Raw genomic sequence first — 15013 nt, 5'->3', positions numbered from 1 at the left:
CTCCCCAGTCATTCCATAAGGCGTCTAGACCAGCGTTTCTCAAATGCAGCCACCCCTGGCCGCATGTGGCCACCCGTAGCTTTCTTGCAGGGAAGCAGCAGCCCCTTCCCCGGGGCCGCCAGCTGCGCATGGGCCCTGCCTCCCTCTGGAGACACAAAAGCTGGAGGAGCAGACAGCTGGTGTGAGCTCCCCACCTTCCCGGACCTGGTGGGGCTGGGCTTCAACCACGGGGTTTCGGGCTCCTTTTCCGGGCCCCGTCCCCTGGGCATGGGGCTTTGGGCTCCATTCCCCGGCCACACTCTGGCCCCAAGCTCCCCACGTCCCTCATTACCCCTGGCTCCTGCTGCTTCCCCCAGTCCCCAATCGCCCCTGGCCTCCTCTGCCTCCCTACCCACCTCCCCATCCAGGACTTAATTTGTCCCCAGGTTTGCCGGGGCTGAGTAAGTCTGCTGTGAAAAGTGACACCTGCGTGTTTGCTAATATCACTTTTCACAGCAGACTTAGTAGCTAGCAAGTCTTAAAAAAAAACAAACAACCAACAACAAAAAAAAAAAACCAGCCAAAAAAACAAAAGAAACAACAAGAAAAAAGACAAGAATGTGCAAAGCGCCTGATTTGTGTGTCTAGTCTGCTTAGGTCCAGTAAAAAATAGAGACAACTGTACATTATTTTTATTACTGAGTCTGCAAAAACGAAATCCTATATAAATAAATGACAATGATTTGGACATGTATATGTGCAGATTTGCTTGTTTCTCCTAAAGTTAATTCAGTATTTTAGGACAGTATTCAGAGTGGCCCCCAGCAAGAGATGGTGGCCGCACTCTGAGGCCTCCAAAAAATGCATTGTGAGAACCCCTAGCCTCGACGTCTAACACAGGGTGTGCGGATAGCAGGGACTTTCAGGGCAGCTACAAGTTAGATGTTGCAATGCCTAAGTCCCTCTGAGTTCCGGGCCCACCTATCTTGAGTCCCATCCTTCCCAAGACCACCCCGCCTTGAAACACATCTGATGGACCTGGCCTACATGAGCTTGTACCCCCTTGTCACCTAGACCGAGACATCAGGCCAGAGACTCCTTGGAGCTGCCCCTGGGGGAGAGGTGAAGAAAAATAGAAATTTAGATGCAGCCACGGGGGCTACAAATGTGGGGAATGAACGTGAACGGTGCCGAGCACCGGCAACTCTCATGGACTGTGACGCCCGGCACGGCTCCGGAGCAAGGCCCTCTGGTCTCCTTTGGGGCTGCCCAGCTCATGGCGGACACAAGCTGGAATAGAAGCCCCAGCTGATTAGACAGCTGATCTTGGCATTCTCTGGCTCCTTTCTCTGGGGCAATTTACAGAGCAAAGAAAAAAGTCTGCTCCAAAGAATGCCCAGCAGGTGGGACTGATGTTCTCATCCTCGGCCAGGGCTTGGGCAGACATCTGATCTTTGCGATCAAATCCTTGATTATCTTCTTAACATGGGACTCAGCTGCCCTCCAGCAAACACACAGAGCTCTTTGGCTTTTACGAAAACTGCTACTTTACAGGTAACGAGCACTGGTGAGCATTAAGCCTCATTAACCCGGTTGCGTGGAGGGGTTAGCAGCTGTGGTTAAAGGTCTTGGCTATTAAAGCTGACTCCAGAGGCCTGGCTGCTGTGGTGAGCACTTGCTTGAAGCAGCTGGGATGGGCTTTTTTCCAGCAAGGTAGGAGCAGTTCATGGTTTTCTGTTGTGATGGGGGCTGGTGGGTGTCTCAGGTCTAGTGTTTGGGTGTGAATGTGACTAGCTCTGTAACTGCTGTTTGCTTCTAGAGGGGGGTGAATTGCTTCCAAAAAACACTAGGCTGTGACCTGTGTCTCCTTGTTCCTGGGCTGGGTGGGTAGGTGGTGCTTTGGGGGTGATTGGCTGCTATAAAAGCTGCAATAGGGGAACCAGTTAACCAGATTTAATAGCCAGTAAACCAGATACAATACTAGACAGCAGAGGAAACCACTTGGCCCAATGGAGTGGGGGGAGAGGAGGCCCCACAAGAGGGGATGTGGGAGGATAAGTGATGCCCAAATAGAAATTGGAAGCTAGTGCAAGGCCTTGTATGGACTAAGGGCTGTAAAAGCCCCATGTCAAGGGCTGAAGAGTCCAATAGGACCTGAACTGAACAGCAATAACTCTGACTGTTAAGTCTCCTGTGACCAGCTGTTGCTGGGCTGGGAGTCTGCTCTGGCAGCCCAAAGCTGTGCTAGTGGGTAACTGACCAGTCTGGTCACCCTGTCCCAGGGGGCTGGAAGTCACCAGACAGGGTGAGCTGCAGGGCCATGGCCTAGCTTCCTCTGCCTCTCTGTTGGAAGAACACTGAGCGAACAAGGGGGAAGAAATGCAACCTAATAGGTCTAATCTTATCCTATGGTTCATGCCTGGAAGCCTGCTTGTGGGGCTAGTGGTGTTGGCTGGCCAGGGTCCAGCTCGGTGGTCATTGCTGTGACTCTCTGGATAAGGCTCAGATGAGGCAACCAGTAGCCAGTGTCTGGTTCTGGATCATTGGCTAATACAAAGGGAGTGGCCTGAATGCACCCCTGGGTGGCTGTAGGGTGGAGGGGAGCTCCTAGCTAGGGTGGAAACCAGCACCTGCTGAGGTGAGACATGGGGGGGGCTCGGCTCCGAGCCCCTTGCAAGGCAAAGCAGTCAAGCTGGGGGCAGGGTTTGGAGACGTGCCTGCCCCACTGGGCCTTAGGTGGGATGTTTGGAGGGTAAAAGCTCCTGTAGAGCAGGAGGCTTTGTGGTTTTTCTCTCCCCCTCTCTCCTGCAGGGGCAGCAGGTTTGTAGAAATGTTGGCAGTGCCCAGAAAGCCCAGAGCTCCCCCTGAACTGCCTAAGGCTCTGGGAGGGAGTTTGGGTGGGGAGAGGAGGTCTGGGGTGCAGGTCCTGGGCAGGGGATTGGGGTACAGGCTCTGGGGTGGTGTTTCTGTGCTGGGTGCAGGTTTGGGGGTGCAGGAGGGGGTGAGGGGTGCAGGCTCTGGGCTAGGACAAGGGGTGGGGGTGTAGAGGGAGTTTAGAGGGTGTGGGGGTGCAGTGGTTACCTGAGCCTCCTAGGCAGGGCAGGCTGGGGGAGGTCTCCACAAGCTGCTGCCCCCAGGCACTGCCCCCGCAGCTTCCTATTGGCCACAGGCGCACTTGGGGTGGGAGCAGCACGTGTAGACAGACTTCCTCCTCGCCCACCCACCCCAGCCAGGAGACACATGGCATGAGCAGGCAGGAAGCTGCTCGGCTCTGCTGCCGGTGGTGAGTGGGGGCCCCAGGCTGTTTGAAATCGCCCGGGGGATGTGTGGTGGGGAGCGCCCGGGGTGGAAGGTGGGACTGAGGGAGAGACCTGGCCTCAGACATGGCTGGAGTCAGGCCCCGGGCCAGGAATATTCCTGGTGCCCAGGCACCCTGGGCCCATAGAACTCTCCACCCATGTGCCCAGACGGGGTGTTTGCGGGGGGGGGGGGGAAGCTGCAGTGAAGCAGGAGGCTTTGTGGTCGCTCTCTCATGGGTCTCTGCAGAGCACCTGTCTCCGTAGCAGGTAGCACAGATGCTCTTGCCTGGGGATCCCCTCTGGGTGCTCGGAGCCATGCACCTGAGTGGTGCCCATTCTCATCTGGACAGCTGCACTAACGTGTCTTCTCTTCCACCCCCCTTGCTCTGGTCCCAGGGAGATGGCAGCCCAGTGGGCCGTGCTGGGGCTGTTGGCTGCCTGCCTGGCCAGTGCTGCGAAGGAATCGGTGCTGAACGTGTGCATGGATGCCAAGCACCACAAAACCCAGCCAGGCCCGGAGGGGGCGCTGCATGGCCAGGTAGGGTCTTGTCCTATTGACACGTCAGTCCCATCCCCGACCACTTGGAGCTCTAGGTGAGGGGTAACTGGGTCCCCTGGACCTGCCATCCTTTCCAGTGCAGGCTTGTTCCTTACGCCAGGCTCTCGGGGGGCCTGTGGTGCAGGGAGCTGGAGGTGTTCGTGACACCAAGAATTCTGTGTTTTCTCTCAGCCCTAGGAGGCTGCGGCAGGCAGGGTCATGGTGCCAACGTCCTTGGGCTGGCAATGAGACCCAGCTCTCTGGCAGCAGCCATGCGAACTGGGCTACTTCATCCCTCTAAAGAGGCCTGTCCCTTGCTGTTGCCCTAGGGAAGGGCTTGGATGGAGGCAGAGGGCTGGGGAGCCAGGACTCCTGCCTCGCAATCCCAGCTCTGCCACTGATTCTGTGGGCGAACTTGGGTCAGTTTATTCTAGTGAAGTTAACAGGGACATATCCAAGTGTTGAAGGTGTTAACCTGACCGTGTCACTGTATAGCTCACTGCTTGAGATATGGGTTGGGGTACTGAGTACAAAGACCTCAGCCCGCTTAGGACCATGGCGACAGCCACACTTATGAATAGCTATCTCTCTTTACTAAAGATGGGAGAGGAAAGAGGGCTGCCACCTTTCTAGTGTCTGGTAACTGAGGCTCTGCCCCTTCTCTGCGCTCCCTTCCCCCCCACCCCCTTTGCCAAGTCAGAAAACCCCAGACATCAGGGCTTGTCTGGGTGCCATTTGACACACAAGCTGAAAGCCGGCCCGTCCGGGTGAAAACTGGACAGGTGGCAAACCTCACTCGATACTGTGTTTCAAATTAGGCTGTAACTTTGACAACACTCCTTGTTCCTATTCCCATTCCCTTTCGCTGCAGAGTTTGTAAAAGGCAGGCAGCCTAGGCAGGCCTGCTGATTGGGGGATAGGGGCAATTGTCCAGGGTCCTGGGTGACTTTAAAGGACCCAGGGACCCCCAGCAGCGCAGTGGAGTGAAGGCAGCCTTCCTGCCTGGCCTTGCTCCATGCCACTCCTGGAAGTGGCCATCCCGTCTCTGCAGCCCCTTGGGAGGCGGTCTCTGTGCGCTGCCCCTGCCCTGAGCACGGACTCCACAGCTCCCATTGGCTGGGAGCTGTGCACAGAGACCCCCTGGGCCACCCCCCTCACCTAGGAGCCGCTGCCAGAGGGGTTTGCTGGTCGCTTTCAGGAGCCACCTGAGCTAAGTGTTAGCCTCGACCCCTCTCCTGCACTCCCTCAGTGTCCCTTGTCTTTCTCTCCTGCCCCACCTGGCAGCTGGGAGATGGTGCTAACAGTCTTGTGGGGAAAAAAGGCATTAATAGAAATCTGTAGCTGTTAAGTCTGAGCCCACTTCCTGAAGACAAAACCAGACCAACACATACAGGGGCAGAGAAACCGGAGAAGATCAGCTATGCAGCCAATCCTCTCTGCAACCTCCCTGTTGGAGAAACCGCTCCAAAACCTGGCAAATCTGCATCAGCATTGGGTGCTGCCTTTCTGGTCACAGGCTCCCAGGAGTGCTGCAGGATACAGTCTTGGTGGGGAAAAGCCAGACTCTTAAACAGAAGGCACAAGGGAGGGAGCGAGAGGAAAGCGGACTGAAGGTGGGGGAGGAATATGACATACTAGGGAGTGGAGCCGGTGATGGCAGGAACCAAAGTCTCTCATCACCTTCATGGCTTCAGCTCAGTCCTGACCACTGAAGGTGGCGGTGTCAGGTGGGTTTTGCTGCCTTGCCCAGGCTGGTAAGAAGATTGCTGGGGACTGGGACAAGGAAGGTGTCCTAGTGGATTGCAGGAGAAGGTTGGGGAGGCAGCCATGTCCCTCCTTTGTTCCCCCATCTCCCAGCCAGCAGTCAGTCTGATCTTCCTCCCAAAGTCCTGGGGTGTTTGGATTTGGTTTTTTAACCTCCCCCCAAAAAGAGGGCAGGGGCAGAACAGCCCATCCCATTTCGCTCAGTTACACGTGTTCCCAACAAACGAATTTTAGTTCAGATTTCTAGTCCCACATTCCTTAACTCAAGGATCACGTTGAAGTGGTGCCTTGTAACTAGGAGGCTTTTTCATTTGGACAAATTCAGTTGGTCTCCTCTTTGCACCTTCCCCCCGCCCAAGGAGATCACAATTGAGGTAGATCTGGAGGCCCTAATAAAACACCATATAACAGCTCGGCGGCTGCCCCTTGTGCCCCAGTCTGTAGCTTCCCCACTTGTCATTTTGTTGACTTAAAGATCTCCAAGCACTCGGCAAAATAGCATCCCTGCCCTTCAGTCCCTGGTCCTTAGCCGTGGCCCTAGCCGTGCTCTGATGCAGGAGCAGTCCCGCCGTGCACCACGGGAGGCCGGTGATGCTGCTGCATCCACAGCATCCTGTCCGCCCCCCGGGGCGAGCGGCCGGAGTCCCCTGCACACCCGTCCCTTGCTGTGTTCCCAGTGTGTCCCGTGGAAAGACAACGCCTGCTGCACGGCCGAGACCAGCACGGGGGCGCACCAGGACCAGTCCTACCTGTACAGCTTCAACTGGGCCCACTGCAGGGTGATGCCAGACAAGTGCAAGTGGCACTTCATCCAGGACACGTGTCTGTACGAGTGCTCGCCCAACCTGGGGCCCTGGATCCAGCAGGTCAGGGGGCGCTGGGCTGGGCGCTGCGGGCGGGAGAGCAGGCTGGCTTGGTGCATGTGCTCACGGCTCCCTCTAGTGGTGGGTCCAAATAGTGAGGCGTGAACTAGCACCGCACAGAGTGGCTCCTCCAGCCTGAGCGGTCGGGGGCTCGTGCTTTCTGGGCCGAAGGCCCCAGGTTCCATTCTCCACTGTCAGCTGGTGTCCCCGTGTTTGGCCAGGGCCCACTGCACGCGGGCAGGACAATCCCCTCAAAGCGTCCTGAGGTCAGGAGGCTGCACTGAACAGCTCCTTTAGCTTCCCCCTCCCTGGGCAGTGCCCTGTGGGTCCTGCCATCCCCCCTGCTGTCTAGGACCCCAGAGAGCCTGGCACCAATGCACAGCTCTGCGCATGCCCCCAGCTTGGCTGGGTTTCTCGGTGGGACTGACGCTGCCTCTGTCCCGGGGTGAGGTGGGTTCGTGCAGTGTGTTTGCTGGGGAGGCAACAGGTAAGATGGCAGATGCTGCTCCTGGCCAGGGCTCTGAAATAAATCCAGGATCTCTTCCCTGGACACCTGGGTGGCCCGCATAGGATGTGGTTGAGCTGTAGATGCTGCCGTTCAGGTGTGCGGGGAGGCTGCTGTGAGGCTCTCCCTTCCCCTGGGGTCTGGGCCTGGTTCTGCTGGGACACGCACTGGCTCTGTTCAGTGGTGCTAGATCAGGGGGTGGGGGAGAGCATGTGTCTCACCCTTGCTTCCTGGGGTGACTGATGTTGCCTGCAGGGGGCCCAGAGCTGCCCCTTGATGCTCACAAGCCTGTGTCCTGGCAGGCGGATACCAGCTGGCGCCGGGAGAGGATCCTCAACGTCCCGCTGTGCAAGGAGGACTGCGAGCTGTGGTGGGAGGACTGCAAGGACGCCATCACCTGCAAAGAGAACTGGCACAAGGGCTGGAACTGGACCTCGGGTCAGTGAGCGGCCAAGAACACTCTGCCTGCTGTGGGGGGAGCTGGACTGCTGTACCCTGAGTGGGGCAGGGTCACACCTTGCTTATGGGTTTGGGGCTGTCTTAGATGGAGGAGGGGCTCCCACCTCTCCCTGCCCCTTGATGGCAGCAGCCCTCAGACTAGCTCCAGACCCTGGGTGGGGGGCTTGCGAGAGGAGTACCCTGGGAGTGAGGGCTGAGGCTGTAGTCTCCTCTGTTCTCGGTGCAGTCCCTGGTTTGGTTTGGACTAGGAGGGTGGGTGGTCTCCTGGACTGAACTTGGTGCCCCAGGGTCACTGGACAGCTTCAACTGTGGAGATGGTGCCCATGCTGGAGTAGGGGCCAGGAAACCTGCCTCCTGTGTGAGCAGAACTGCCCAGCAGGCGGCCATGGGGCTCTGGGGTCTTCCTCCCCATGGCAACTGGGCGTGCGGTGCCCCTCTACAGAGAGTTGTGACCATGCCATGCTCTGCTTGCCAGTATCCCCTGCCTCCAGTGGGGGTTGGGGTCATAGAATCATAGAATATCAGGGTTGGAAGGGACCCCAGAAGGTCATCTAGTCCAACCCCCTGCTCGAAGCAGGACCAATTCCCAGTTAAATCATCCCAGCCAGGAGCAGAAGGAGCTGGCAGGAGACCTGGATGCCGAGATCTGGGCTGTGAATGCAATGTACCTTCAGTGGGCAGAGGAGTGAATGGGGCTCAGAGCCGAGGCTGGAGTAGTGGCTGGCAGATGATGCACTGAGGAAGGATGACCCAGTGCTTGGAGCCTGTGACTTGAGACCCACTTCAATTCCCTGCTATTGACTGTAGGGGTGGCCACTGTCTGACCACACTCCCGGCTCTCTCAATGTTCAGGAGGCCAAATAAGCAAACCAAGCCAAATGTATTGTCGCAACCAATCCTGCACCTTGGCAGGGGGTCAGTAGATAACCCTAGTGGTTCCCTCCTAAAGATCCCTGGTGCAATACAAACCCATTCCTACCTGCTCCTGCCAAGGGGGGTGGGGTGTGTGTGTGTCACACATGGCTAAGACCCAACCCACCAGTTTGTAACTGTTGCTTCATGTCTCTGTTGCATGCTGTGTTCTGTACCAGTGGCTCATGAAGGTACCAGTACTGGGACCTAGACTGGATAGACTTTTGCCTTTGACAAGCTCTCTTAGCTAGTGCCAAGGCTGAAGGCAAAGTGTTTATCTTGTATTGGCTAGCACTGCTCTTCCATAGTGTGACCTTAATTCAGTCTCTGCCTCAGTTTCCCACCTGTGGAGAAGAGCACTGCCTTACCTTGGGGGTTCATGAGGATAAATGCACAACAGACCCTGGGGTGATGGAGGGCCTAGAAGGATCAAGGTGCATTGGCAGAGCTGTGGGGGGTGGGAAACCCCAGCTGGGCTAGTGGGTTCCTTCTTCTTACTAGCCTCCATCTGTCTCTCCATCCCATCAGGGTGCCAGTCAGGGATAAATCCAGGAGGTGAGTGACATGGCTACAAGCCCTTGAACTTCACCTCACAGGGAAGGACAGTTTCTCCCACAAGCCAGCTGGGCCGTTGCCAGATCAGCCAGTAGCCTGGGATGGGCAGATGCCTAGCAGCCAGAGATGGGGAAGGTATCATAGATGGTGTCAAGCCACAGCTTGCTCACTGCTGCCCTCTCCCTCCCCTTCCAGGGACCAACCGGTGCCCCCGCGGCTCCACATGCCAGCCATTCAAATACGTCTTCCCCCGGCCGGCAGACCTGTGTGAGAAGATCTGGTCCAACTCATACAAATACACCCTGGAGCACCAGGGCAGCGGGCGCTGCATCCAGATGTGGTTTGACCCTGCCCAGGGGAATCCCAATGTGGCCGTGGCCAAGTACTACGCCCAGAACGGGGGAGATGCCTCTCCTGCGCCATGGGCTGTCCTGCTGCTCCTGCCTCCTGCTCTGCTGTCCCTGCTCTGAGCAGCCAGGAGCCTCTGGCAGCCCCACTGGCTTATACAGGAAACATTTCTGCTCAGGGGCACGGGGTGTTTGCCCTGCTTTGGGCTCTGGCCAGCAGAGTCAGGATTCAGTCTGGTTACTGCTAACTGCAGGTGGGAACTAGCTGGAACTGAGACCTTCCCAGCTTATGTATAAGAATTGGGCAAAATAAACTATTCCAGCCTTGCTCTGTGCCTGTTTCCTCCTTGATAGAAATATCCTTCTGCTCAGTCCCCAGGGCTGCAAAGCTACAAGGGGGCCCAGCCAGAGGCTCCTTGGGGCTCTCAGGTTGCCTGGCCAGTGGGTACCTTTGTCCTAAACTGAGGTGGGAGCTGGGCTTGGGCAGTCTGCTCTAAGTCTCTGTGGGGTAGAGTATGATCAGTGAGTGTAGGCCTGGCTCCAGCCCCTGCTCATCCCCCTGGGGGGCTCTGAATGCTTGGGCTGCAGAGCAGGGTCTGGGCGATGCAGACAGCTGCAGCATCCTCTCCTGCCTGGTGCTAGGAACCCCCTGTCCCTGGCTTCCCTCACTCATGCATCCCCACCTCCTGCTCTCCTGGCACATGAGGCAGGTACAACACTACACCCCCAAACTGGGCATTGGCAAGGGACAGGTCCAGTCCCAGCATGCCGGCTGCGCTGTGTTCAGGAGTCCCATCCAGTGCCTGAGGATGAGCAATAGCTTAGCTCCAACCTTGTCTGGTGGGGGCACAGCTTGTTCTTGTTCCGCACGGGGATGAAAGCAAACCCTGGGGAATGGGAAGGTCAAAAGGGCTGGCTCTTCACTGTGGGGGGGCAGCAGGGTGTCTGTGATCAGAGAGCTTCACCTCCCCCCCCCCCCCCAACCCTTTCCAACCCAAGCAGGATCAAGACAGATCTTGGCAAAACTTCATGGTGGCAGATGTCCTGCCCAGCCCTGGAGCCCACATGGGGACCCTCTGGGAAGAGGCAGGGCCCAGTCCCATGCCAGCCACATAACTAGTATGAACTATTTACCTCCAGCTTTCCCTGGTCCTGCAGGATGCTCTCCGGGTTTATCTTCACCTGGAGCAGCACAACCCCCACTCTCTTTCTCCCCCCCCCCCCCCACACACACACACAGGTGCAGCTGTGGGGCTTTAGGGAAGCCACTACCCCCCCGGCTGGGAGAGCTTCTCCTGTCAGCATTGCTAATCCCCCTCCCCCCCAGAGCCAGTGGCTATGTTGACCAAGCACTATCTATGCCAGGGGCTATGGCTGGCCTGGCTACCGCACTCAGCGGTGTGGATGGAGCGGTGTAGCTATTGCATGGGGCAGTAGCGTGGACCTGGTGTCAGTACACCACGGTCTCAGCTGGTCTGGGCAATGATCGAGCACTTGGTACAAAGAACCTGGTTTCCTGCTGCTAGAATTCCCAGGAGGCCTGGTTAGCGCTGGCTGAGGGCCCCAGGGAAGGAAGAGAAGTAACTGAAAGTGGGGGGAGACGGGGAGCTGCTGGCAGGGAGGAGCACAGAGCTCTGTAGAGACTCCTTGGAGTGGGGCTGTGGCCCAGCAATGCTGCTGTTTGAGGGCTGGGTGGGGCCCCTTGTGGCCATCACCAGGCTCTGATACTGGACCCAACCCTGGAGGCCTGGGTGCTTCCAAGCCCCCTGGCTCGCTCTGAGTTCTGGCTGCTCTGCTGTGTGCCCGGGCTGCAGGCTCCCCATCTAATGCCCCTTCTTGGGCAGCGGGCCTAGGGGGTCCCCTTCCCTAAACCCTACTCTGTCCTTAGTGCCCCTTCTTCCAAATCTGCCCATGTGCCAGTTACAACAAGCAGCCCGTGGGCTCTGCAGGGGCCCTTTGCTCTCAGGCCTTGCCCACACAGTTGTTCAGGAGAAGCCCTGCCCAAGAGCTCCCTGGGTAGCGGAGCACAGGAGAGTTACAGATCTATGAGAAAACAGACACTGGAATGCAAGTGTGTAGCCCGGCATCCTCTTTCCCGCCCCGAGCGGTTCGGGTCTGAGCTGTGTCTGTGTTCAGGCTGGAAGGAAACTCCTGGGTGTTCCTGCTGCTGGACTAAATCCAACAAAGTAAGGTGTCAGTGTTTACCGGTGAGAATAATTAACCATTAGAACCACTGTCAGAGGGGTATGAGGGGGTCTGCATTCCTGGTACTGGTTTTTAAAGCCCGATGGGCTGGTTTCCTGCAAGCTCTGATCTCTCTCAGACCGGAATTACTCCAGGACACGCTCTGGCTGGCGTTAGCCATGGGATCAGATGAGCTGGTCACAGTGGGCCTCTATTGATCCACTACTTAGGCCAAGGTTGGCTCCTGTCCTCTGACCCCCTCTGCTCACCACAAGCCAGGCTCTCCCTGTACATTCCATTGCCCTCACCCCACCCCCTCTGGGCCTGGCATCCTGCCCCCAGCCCGGCTGCCCTCACTCACCCCAGGGGGCCTTGGCATATTGTTCAAATCAACCTCCCTGCCCCATGCAACTTTCATGGGGACTCGTCTCCAGCTACCAGAGCTGACTGGCTTCCCCAGCTAGCAGGGCCCAGGGGAGATGGGCAGGAGGTAGGCGTCGTTTGCTCCAGCTCGGGCTCTCTTTTTTCCGAGGCTGCCACAGCTTTGCTTGCTCAGCTAATTCTCCAGCCGGCTGAGGGAGGGTGAGTGGATGCACCAGAAAGAGGGTCTGGGTCAGGGGTGCCCTGTGCAGCAGGGAGCAAAGATCCGTCCACTCCACAGAGCCAGCTTCATCAGAGAGCCTCTGCTCCTAATCCGGGTCCTGCCACCCCATCAGCACAGAACAACGTCTGCAGTGGGTGTCACTGGGCACACCCTGTGCAGACGGCCAAGGTCCCTGTTGTAATTGGCCAGGGCTGTCACCAGTCCGTGGCCCAAGCAACGGGGCCTTTGTCCCCTCCCTTGAGAGACCCTTCCACAGCTGCACCCATCTGGCTGCCAGGAAGGTTCCCCAGCTAGTCCAAGCCTCTGTTCCACATCTTCACTCCGTCCCAAAGCTCCTCATCCACCCGCGCCCCCCCCCCCCACCACTGCGCCTCCCTAACTAATTCCTCCTCTTCCTTGGTGTGTCGCATGGGCTGGGTTCTCCTGGCTCTTCGCCCAGCTGTTATCAACCTTTTTTCATTGCGGACCCCTGCAAAATTTTGAATGGGGGTGCAGACCCCTTCAGAAATCTTAGCCCTAGGCTGCAGACCCCCAGGGGTCCCCTGCGGGCCACCGATTGAAACAACTGCCTTTGCCACCTCACAGCCCAGCAAGGCATGTGTGGCTCGCTTCACCGTCACCGTGGCAAACCCCCAAAGGTGCGTGGGCTCCTTGCAGAGCAATCCTGGACCGGTCTCTGGCTGGGTCCGAAAGTTGATCTTGCTGGCTGGGCAGTTTATGTCCATCAGCGGCAATCTGGTTGTTCCACCAAAGCGTTTGGTGACCACGTGCTTGCAAGCCACGTCTTCCAGCCTGACTAGGTGTCCCTAGCAAGAGAGCTGCCGAAACCCCCCCAGCACCGAGGGAGGGGGTTGCAGAGTTTGCTTCAAATAGACTCATTTCTGGTCACCTGACATGGAGAAGTTGCCTAAGATGGTGAGATCTAGGCCATCCGGCCAGTGCTCTTCAGCCTTCCTGGGCGCCTATGGGTCACTGGTTGGCACTTCTGAGTTCCCCTCGGTCATGCTCTCCAGTCCCCCTTTTCCATGTGTTGCTCCTCTCTGAGCTGCCAGGATTTCACCGGGGCTGCCCCAGGAGTGTTGTTAACGCCAGGACCCAAGCTTTTATGGCTTCAGCGAACGGCCCGATGACGTTGTTTGACGAGATCACAGATCAGGGTGAGGAAGGGAACTGGGCTCATGTGTCAGATGGAGGGTGTGTCTGCACTACGGGGTGTAGCTAGATCACCATATGGGACCACAGGGTTTGACATCCAAAGAAGGGGGGACTAGCTTGGGAGTCTGGACCCCAGGAATGTGCCCAAGAGGCCAGAACTAGAGATAGTGTCTGGACACCCGCAGGAGTCCGTTGGCTTGGAAGCACATGGGGTCCAATACAGTAGCCTGGAGACCACACAACCAGGGCTGTGCCAGCTGTAGACACGAGCATTGCTGGGCATGCTGCCAGACGGTGGCTGGGAGCTCACATAGACCTTGCATTCCTTGCGGCCAGCAGTTCCCCTTCCCATCACGCTTCAGCTAAGTTATTTCTCTGCCTTCCCCGGTCCCATCAGTCAGTGCTCAGCGTAGCATCTCTGTAATTCTAGCAGCAGGAAACAGCGTTCTTTGTCCCCAGCCATTGGCCCTTCCCCATTCAGCTGCAGCTTCGTCTTTCTGACTGTCTCCTTCCAGATTAGGCCAGAGGGCAGTGATGTAGTCCTGCCCTCCTAAAAGTGATGTAGTCCACATTGGCCTGGCCTCCACCTCTTTAAACACAGGTAACCCCCACTACGGCTAGACAGTCCTGGATGCAGGGAAAGCTGGTTGGGACCTTTGCCAATGTGGAATGACATCATATTCGGCAGTTTTGTCAAACCCAAGGCAGTTTGCTGGTGGCTCTGTTTTGACAGAGTTTGCACCAGGAAGGATTTTGGGGTTGATGTCTGTCCCGAGACACCCCACTCAACCCCCTCAGTCGCTTGATCAGACAAGAGCCATTTTGGTACAATGCCATTTCACACTGACGGTTCCCAGGTTTTGGTTTCATTGCCAGGCGGTCTCTGTGCAGGAGCTTGGAAGTTGTTGCAAAACTGAATTGTTGTCCTCCAGCCAGCTCTGCACACAGGACTGCAGCCCAGCCCAGCCCAGCCCAGCACGAGACTGTTTAGCTCAAGCTCAGAACTGCACCAGGCACATGCACTGAATAAGGGGGGGAAGCTGACTCGCACGGCTGTTCCAGAACAACTCCCTTGGTTGGCACTAAGCTGACGGAGAGCGACATCACTCCAGAATAATGACTCCACTGGGGGAGCAGAGTAGAGATTCTGGACTGGAGTATGCACCCAGGAGCTATTGTACAACAGCTGTGGTGGGCAGTGCCCACCCTAGCAGACCAGGCCTGACTGGAGAGAAGGTACACATTTTTAAATGGGGAGCGTAATTAACCTTTGGATCCATTTCCCAAGGGGCATGGTGGATTCGCCGTCACTGGCAATTTTAAAATCCAGACCGGCTGTTCTAAAATATCCTCTCCGGGGATTATTTGGGGGGCAGGTCTGTGGCCAGTGCTGTACAGGAGGTGAGGCTGGATGATCACACGCAACCCTTATGGATTTGAATCTATGACCTACTTTATTCCATGTGATTAGAACGTGTCACCAGAGGAGGCAGGTGCTTCCTTTATCCAGCCTGGTTTGTGTTTACATTGGCTCAGGGGGGAGGGTTACTTGCCCTTGGCTAGTTTATGGGTTTAGCATTGTGCAGGCATGTTCCAGGACAGTTGCGGGTGCGTAGGGGAGCAGGGCAAAGTTTATTTCTGCCCCTAGACGGGAGAGAATCCTGCAGAAGTCGGCATTAACCGGACACTCATCTAAACCCCCCTGAAGCCAAAGCATGCCGAGGCTGGTTTCCAGAGGACCCCCTGGACAGCTAGAGTCATGCGTGTGGTCCCTGATAACTAGGGTTATCAGATAGCAATTGTGAAAAACCGGCGCAGGAGGTGGGAGGTAGTAGGTGCCAATATAAGA

At 57.0% G+C, this 15013-nt stretch overlaps 1 protein-coding gene across 2 annotated transcripts; it reads left to right on the top strand.

Annotated features, from left to right (window-relative positions):
• Positions 1 to 1516: 1516 nt before the first annotated feature.
• LOC141981048 (folate receptor alpha-like) lies at positions 1517 to 9503 on the top strand. 2 transcript variants are annotated; one of them, XM_074942865.1, is made up of 5 exons: positions 1517 to 1546; positions 3675 to 3816; positions 6258 to 6446; positions 7251 to 7386; positions 9070 to 9503. In XM_074942865.1, exons 2-5 carry the CDS (start codon positions 3679 to 3681, stop codon positions 9342 to 9344), a joined length of 738 nt encoding a protein of 245 aa, XP_074798966.1. In that variant the 5' UTR covers positions 1517 to 1546; positions 3675 to 3678; the 3' UTR covers positions 9345 to 9503. The 2 variants fall into 2 exon arrangements, with proteins under 2 accessions (XP_074798966.1, XP_074798961.1); XM_074942860.1 differs by lacking the exon at positions 1517 to 1546 and adding an exon at positions 3197 to 3262.
• The last annotated feature ends 5510 nt before the right edge of the window (positions 9504 to 15013 follow it).

Source organism: Natator depressus, chromosome 1 (assembly GCF_965152275.1).
Source record: "Natator depressus isolate rNatDep1 chromosome 1, rNatDep2.hap1, whole genome shotgun sequence".
Lineage (NCBI taxonomy): Eukaryota > Metazoa > Chordata > Testudines > Cheloniidae > Natator > Natator depressus.
Note: the sequence above shows the minus strand (reverse complement) of the source record. Positions and strands in the feature narration are given on the sequence as shown.